Source organism: Tachysurus vachellii, chromosome 6 (assembly GCF_030014155.1).
Source record: "Tachysurus vachellii isolate PV-2020 chromosome 6, HZAU_Pvac_v1, whole genome shotgun sequence".
Taxonomy (NCBI): Eukaryota; Metazoa; Chordata; class Actinopteri; order Siluriformes; family Bagridae; genus Tachysurus; species Tachysurus vachellii.
The window spans coordinates 19,603,545-19,611,744 of record NC_083465.1 but is presented as its reverse complement, the minus strand read 5'-3'; the positions used below and the strand labels follow the sequence as shown (position 1 = coordinate 19,611,744).

The 8,200-nt window shown below is 36.4% G+C and overlaps 1 protein-coding gene across 2 annotated transcripts in view; it reads right to left on the bottom strand.

Moving 5' to 3' along the window:
* Positions 1 to 226: 226 nt before the first annotated feature.
* LOC132846725 (gamma-aminobutyric acid receptor subunit pi) overlaps positions 227 to 8,200 on the bottom strand; it is a 54,011-nt gene continuing 46,037 nt past the window's right edge. For both annotated transcript variants that reach the window (XM_060871432.1, XM_060871433.1), the window contains 6 exons: positions 7,119 to 7,336; positions 5,817 to 5,899; positions 3,562 to 3,699; positions 2,851 to 3,003; positions 1,802 to 1,995; positions 227 to 668 (listed from right to left, as the gene is read on the bottom strand). In XM_060871432.1, the coding sequence (XP_060727415.1) occupies positions 312 to 668; positions 1,802 to 1,995; positions 2,851 to 3,003; positions 3,562 to 3,699; positions 5,817 to 5,899; positions 7,119 to 7,336 (1,143 nt within the window). In that variant the 3' untranslated portion in view covers positions 227 to 311. The remainder of the gene's footprint in view (positions 669 to 1,801; positions 1,996 to 2,850; positions 3,004 to 3,561; positions 3,700 to 5,816; positions 5,900 to 7,118; positions 7,337 to 8,200) is intronic.

The following is an 8,200-nucleotide window of genomic DNA, read 5'->3' as shown; positions in this document are numbered from 1 at the left end:
CTTAGCAGTGTTGGCACTTTTGCATTGCAGATGAAGTCAAATGACACCTCAATGTCTCATATTTAATCAGCCTTCTCTAACATATTATTGCATAATTTTAGCATGTTATGCCTTTAGCATTGTCTGTAAAAGAATACCGAACCTGATACTCAAAGGGTTAATATGTAAAATAAAAAAACAAACTCAAATTCGCACTGTCATGCATACACTGTTACTTCCTCTCAGATTTAAACTAAGACCGCCTCATGCTCAGTCAGACATGAGGTGCACTCTTTTCTGTATTCACTCCCACCAACACACTCTGAGAGATATTAAAAGTACAGGTAGTAAGTCCAGTAGAGCAAGTTGACTACAACAAAGGAGAGGGGAAATGTTACACGGGAGTAGTTGTCTATGTAATGTGGATTCTCCACATGACAGCAGTTTACAGAGCGGAGAACTTTTCGTATGAGGGATAGGTTTCTGATGCAGCGGTTAAGAGGGTCCTCCAGGGCCTCTGGGGTCCTAGGTCCTGAGTGAGATGGGGTTTGGGCCATGAGATCAGGCTCTCCGCTAGGGGTTGATGTGGGAGCAGGGGTTGGGGAGTCTTTACGGCGCTTTGCTCGGCTGGAATCACTAGCAATGGTGGTGACAATGCCGTTGATCTCCTCTTCACAGTCCTGCATGTGCTGAAACAGAGAAATAGAAAGAGAGATTGAAAGAGAGACAATACAATGACCATGCAATGCTAGCAATTAAAAAAATACACTGAATAGAAATAGCTTGAAATGGTGATTTAACCAAAAATGTCAGAAAAAACGGACCTACAGATTTTCCTTCCAGATAAAATTCAGTTTCAATGAATATAGAAATTAAAATCATCAACACACTCCATTCCTACTCCTGATAAACTAGTGCCATATGGCCTGCATTGGCATAGTGGAATTTGATTGGCTTTTAGATTTTATGACACAATTACACGTTTCATACTAGTATCAAGGTTGTTAACTAGTATCATGGTATGTCAACTAGTATTAAAGTTACTATTAGCTTATCATAGCGGTAAGTTGTATTGACTGGTCACTTGGATAATCTAGAGTTAATCTAGGTAGCTCAGTTTATCTCACTTTATATTGAAATGTGTATATAGTTCTGTACTGTAGCTCTGTGGTTTGTGTAGCACCAAGATCCTGGAGGAACTTTGTACTTTGTTTCATTTCACAGCACACAATTATATAAATATATATATATATATATATATATATATATATATATATATATATATATGTATATATGTATATATATATATACATACATATATATAGTATATATATATATATACTATATATAGTATATATATATATACGTACACACTATATATGGTCAAAATAATGATAAAAAGCTTATTGATCTGATTCTTAATGACATGACTTAAAAACCTGACATGTATAAATAATCTATATAACTAAATTTAATCGAACCCTGCTGTTTATATGATATACATTGTTTTGAGTCTATATCTGGTGAGTGTAATTTTCACAAATACAAAACCTTTAATGGCTAAAATAAATAAATATGACGGTATTATTAAATATATCATATTTACCCCATTGTTTTAAAATTAACATATTTTGCGAGATTTTCCTGGATGCAAAAATTCTGAGAACATCAGCATTAAAGGATTGGCCATAGTGGCTGCCATAACAATTTTTATTTATTAAAATAATTTATATTATTAATATTCTAAAATAATGATTTTTAAAATGTGGTAATAATGGTCAATGTAATTATATAATATTATGTAATATTCCTGTGGTCTCACCGTAAACGCACTGTTGCACTCTGGGAGCTGGAGTGTGCAGAAGTGAGCGACAGCGTACTCTATCAATGCTCCAAAGATAAAACTGAAACAAATTCCCAAATACACGTCTATTGCCTTGATGAAGCAGTTAGCATTGGGTAGCGACGTCCTTGCACCCATCATCAGTGTGGTCATCGTTAACACTGTTGTAACTCCTTTAACAATGAAAGATAAATACAAAAACATTACGTTTTATGTGGAACAGATTTCCTAAAATCTCTGGATAGCTTTCAAAATGTGAAAGGTAATAAGAATTCAATCTGAAACAAACTCTGAAATTTTTTTTTTGTACTGGAGATTTGTTACTAATTTATAAGAGCTCTTACTGAGCTTCATTTCGTGGCCTGTTATTAGAATTACACACCAGGGATGAGTTTTATGATCTTTTTTTTAATCTAATACTATGTATTCTATATATATACCATATAACACTAATAATGCTTTGCACATGGGTTTATAATGACACCCTCCCTCCATGCCTAGACCAGGACACTGTTGTTAAATTTTGATATTTAGATCTTAGGTCAACACATTATTATGTTGCTAACTTCTACAACTAATAAAAAGCATCATTCAGGGCATGTGCATTTTTTCATATTTCCTTGTAATTTTAATCGCTCATCAGTCTTTGCCTACTGTATGTCCCATCATTGCTGTGGTAACTCATTGAGTCCGTGTGTTCTATGGTCTAAGTAAGATCTCCATTGTGTAGCTTGTTAGGTCCAAGCATTAGATTCTCGTGTTCCCTGACTTTTATTTCTCATAAATCCTGATTTTCTCATGTCTGCGTAAAGTGTATTCATTTTACCTCCCCGTGCTCTTATCCCTGGTATGAGGAAAATCACAATGGTAGTTATTTTTTAACAATATCAAGCTTTAACATCTGTATATCCTCCATTATACATCCGCATGTTACATATCCATGGTACCATTAAATACAGATTGACTGCATTATAAGAACTGGTAATTATTGAGGCATTACTGGCCTGTTATTGATGGAGATAATTTACCTATACATATGCGAGCAGGCACAGATGACTGACTGATCCAGAAGGACACCCAGGAGAGCACAACCAGCAGACTGGAGGGTACGTAGGTTTCCAAGATGAAGTACAGAATGCTCCTCTTCAGCTCAAAGTGGAATATAAGTTTAGGATAATTACCTGAGAGGAAAAAAATATTGCATCGTTCATTTAAAATATACTCATAAAATAAAGTTTGTCTTATTTGTCTAAAATACTTTTAAACATAGAAATGCCTGAGGAACTAGGCCAACTTAGAAATTCTCATAGTAATATTGACATAACTAATAATTTATTCCTAAAGCTCAAATCCACAAGCAATCAGAGGTCTTTTAAAGAACAATACGTCAAAGTCATATAATTTACAATATAGCTTGACATTCATGGCCTTTTCATGCAAGGCTATTACATGTGTTAGGAAATCTCTAGTTGAACCACTGTAGGCTCTGGGGTGAAGCTTCTTTGTGAAAATAATTTATTTAAATCTGATTTAACTCAAACTATCTAACCATTAGACAAACATTACACCTGCAAAGGTTTTTACCATATTGTAACCTCTTGAGCTATTTATGGGATCACAAAGATTGTTTCGTAAGATTATTGGCATAAAAGTACTTTCTCTCAAAAGACAGAGCATTTCCTGCTAGAACTCAGGCAAAGTTTATTTGTGTTGTGTTGTGGTGTTGTGTTTATGTGTACCTGTCTCATACACAGCCTCTGAGGCAGAAGTGTAATGATCCTCTACTGTGTACTGGGCCAGACGCAGAGTGTCCAACCCACTAACCGAATCATTGCCTCTTGCCCAGTAAAACATCACATCGTTGACATTATAGCCCCCTGATAAAGAGAAAGAAATCCAGGTTATGCAGGATCACTAAAAAAAAGAATGGGATTTGTGACATATCAGAAATGGATCCAAAGAAATTAATAGGTGGCAGCATCTAAAAAGCTACTTTTGGTGCAGAATTATAAATGATCAATTCTTATGTGTTGTATTTATAGCATGCACATCCCACCATAAACTATTATAGTCGGTGCGGTTCTAGAGGCGGGGCCACAGGGGCCCAGGCCCCTGCTGAAATCTGATTGGCCCCTGATTGGCCCCCGTTCCATCAATCGTCGACGAGAAGAGCAACCGGAGATCACAGATGCACAACGATCACAGATGCAATTCCACCCCCAAACAATTGGTGGCACTTAAGCGTTTGAAAAAGGAATGACTGCCGAAATGTATTTGCACCATACTGAATAAATTATTTTGTGTGCTTGAATGTATCCTGTACTTGGCCCCTGAATGTAACATGTGGCCCCTTAATGGCCCCTGTTACAGAAAAATCCTAGAACCGCCACTGATTATAATGTACACAAGTGATGAATTCAGAAATCTTTTATGTTCTATTGAATTGTAGCACATCACTAAAAGCAGTATCAATGTATTTCCTCAAGAGGGAGCTCTGTAATAAAGAGTGATCACTGTAGTCTAACTTCTCGCTTCAGCTCATGCAACACAGCACTTTCACACAAATTCTCTCAATAAGAAACTTTGGTCTTGTAAACGGGGCGGTATTGCATCCCACATCATGAAAAAGCTTTTGAATAGGTAATTGATAGGTGATTATTTAATTCATAAATACTTTAAAAAGCAACCCATTGTATCACTGTGGTTAAAGATTAGCTACTCTTTTAAGGCAATATTAAATATGCATTGCATTATTCTTCTATGTCAACTTTTTTCTAGACGATAGCAGATGGTGTGGGAAGGAGAGGTGAAATGTAACATGATACTTTTTTTTGTTACCAGAAATCAGTAGTTCAGAGGCTGCCAAATGTCAGTGCATTCTGATGCAAGACTATGGACAGACAATATTTCCATATTTAAAGTAACTGGTGTGTTATTTCAAAGTAGTAAAATAAGAAATATTGATTTCTGCACAACTAATAATCCTTGTGTTTCTACACCACGGAATATTCCAAATTGCTATTTCATAGTTTATGGCAATATCATAGTATTATTCTTATTTGGTATAAAAAAAATTATAGGAAACCTTTAATGCAATCTTAATGTATGCAGAGTAATTTTAGTAAAACTGTACATTTTTGTGCACATGTGCTTTGTGTCTGTGGATGAGGAGGCTGGTTACAGTATAGTGAAAGAACTAAATATGCAGGAGGATTGATCTGCCTCTCTCTCACTGTCGCTTTCTGTCTCTTTGGTTCTTTCACTGATTACAGCTTACATAACACTTGACAGAAACCATGACAGAAGCCCAATCCCAGATGTACAGGCATATGTGAAAGAGAGGTTTACAACAACAAAAGGGTTTACAAGCTTGGAAGATTTAAAGGATAAAATTTTCTAAATAGACTAAACAGACTGCTGCCACATATCACTCGCTGTCCTACAACTTCAGATGTATCATTATCACAGGCTGCAGAAAACTGTCCACAATCCACAAATATTTCCAGTAAATATTAGAGTTGACTTTTTTTTGGTTGTATGTGTGTTGGGTTTGAGTTGATCATGGTGTTTGGTAATTTTTGTATTTTAAGTAAAAATATGCAAATGCATATTTAGCAGGGAAACTCACTTTCTTAACCAGACCAAGCATTACAAAATACAAACTAGATTATATAGCCGTACGTTGCTGATGCGACAAGCACGAGCTGAAGACTAAAAAACAGCTTATAGCTTGTTGCCACAGCAACGCTCTCATTAATGCCTCGGAAAAGAGTGTGTGTGTGTGTGTGTGTGTGTGTGTGTGTGTGTGTGTGTGTGTGTGTGTGAGAGAGAGAGAGAGAGAGAGAGAGAGAGAGAGAGAGAGAGAGAGAGAGAGAGAGAAAGGGAGTGAGAGTGAAAGAGAGAGAGAGAAAGAGAGAGAGAGAAAGTGAGTGAGAGTGAAATAGAGAGAGAGAAAGAGAGGGAGTGAGAGTAAAAGAGAGAGAGTTGCTCTTACAGCTTTCAAGTTGTAGGGTGCATGTCTGTTTATCCATGGGGTATTTAGTGAGGTCCATATTGCAGGCCACAGTAGTAGTGATCCTGGAGAAATACACAAAAGCTCATGAAATATTAATGTATCATTAATTCTGAAATATTCAGCAACTTGTCAGAGTAAGACATCTTAGTTTGTGTTTGCCTGAAACTATTTCTGCTCTCAAATTAATATATAATATCAGTACCACTTTATTCGGAGGGAGAATATAATTGATCTTTTTTCTAAACACACATATGTACACCCTAGATCTCAATTAAAAATCCTTTTAGATAAATAAATTAGAACTGCTTATCTTTTAAGAGATGCTGTCAGCTCTAAAATGTAATTATTTAGTTATGGAAAAACATAAAAAGAGAAAAATAAAAACAACTAAATGGCAGTACATATGATGATGCATATATAGGTCAAGAGTGTCAAATAATATTCAAATAACAGTCTGTACATATAGTTTATACATAGAGTTTACATAAAATAGTGAACACTGAGTGACAATTCTGCAGGCAGAAGCATCATGTTAATAACAGATCAGAGGTGAATGGCCAGACTAGTTTGCATTGACTGGAAGACTATGCTAATGATTACTCTTTGCAGCCATGGTAAGCAGAAAAGCATCTCACAATGCACAGCATGCTGAACCTGGTCGGTGGGCTACACAGCAGAAGGGCATATTAATTTTGTCTCCTCTTAGCCAAAAACAGGTATCGGGGACTCTAATTGACATAGACTCACTGAAATTAGGCAGCTAAAGATTGGATAAAGACCAGGTGATGTTTTGGCAATTGGACAAAATTTTGGGTATTGTTCTTCAATTGTCTTGTTTAAGTGAGTTTCTATTCATTTCTATTCTTGGCTATTAGGAGTCAAATGCAGTGTGGTCTGTTGTCCATCTCTTGTTTTGTAGTCCATCTGCCTCCATGCTATACCTTGGACTAAGCTGGTATAACAGAAGTGCTAATAAAACATGATTCCACTTTTCAGTAGCAGTTCATGCTCTGATTATATTGATGAAGATATGGTACACGAGATTTCTTCAAAACCAATCAACATGTTCATTTTCTCAAGGTTGGACATTTATACTTTGGTTTGTGGGTTTTCATTTCCAAATTCTTGCATGGGAAAAATCTACAATTATGAGACTTGCTTATTTAAACCTATAGCATTGAGAAATTCTCTGCTTTTATAGAAATATCATTTAATATATACTCTGTTGGAGGTCTGGTTCACGTCCATCCTTTAGTGCTGAGAGGAATTAGGTCAACTCACCGAAGAGCATAAAGCACAGTCCCATTGGGAAAGATTCGGATCAGCCGGTTCTCCACTGTGATATCATGCAGGAAGGATTTCTTGGAATCCACAATAAAAGTATCAGGAACCCATAGCAGCTCCACCAGACGCCCATCCAGACTCAAGCTCTTATTGCCTTCAAACACCAGCCTCTCGTCTGTCCAGCGTTGCCGCAGGAAAATGGTAGCGGTGTAGTCCTACACAGGAGAATCAGTGACACAACTTTATTGTGATGGACTTCGCAACAGACTAAAATTATTGAGTATTTAAGTGGATTTCATAATGGAATTCTCTTAAAAACATCAAGTCATTAACAAGATACATACTAGAAGACATGCATCAAGCCTCTGTACATGAAGAATGGAGTTCCCCCAACTGACTCCAAACTAACATTGATGACCTTCCTCTGCAGCAAGCACTTCCACACTCATCGAAGAGACCCAACTTGTACTATTTTAGTTGCAGTGTTAATTCATTGTACTGACTTTTCTTAAACAGAGTTTTAGCTTGATATTTTTAGACCCAGGCCTATTCCTAGAATAAGGGTGTTTTTTGATGGAAACTACGAAGCACTTTTTAAAAATTCTTTGGATAAGTCTGTCTGCCAAATGCTGTACATAGTTGTCAATATGTGGAATATTTAAAGGCAGTTGTCAATTCTAAAGATCAAGTGATAATGACTGTGCCATATTCCCTTCAAAGATGGCATCCTTTAAAGTGAGAACCCTTCAAAGTGAGAAGAAGGGTCTCCTTAGTAGGGTTTGAAAGTAATGGCCATTTGGAGCACACTTGACTATTGTTTTATAAAGCTGAGACTAGTGTCTCACTAGCACTATGACCTGTTCACACTTGAGCAAGCTTCTTGGTTCACACTTGAACAAGCTTCTTAATAATGAATAAATAGTCACATTCCCTCACTGCCTCGTTTTAATTTTGGAGCTGCCATTCAACTGTCAGATTTTCTATATTTTAACCTGAAACAAAATGCAAATAACAAAAGCCACTGACTTTTACCAGAAGTAATGATAAAAAAAACTACACCAAACACTACTCCTAAAGTA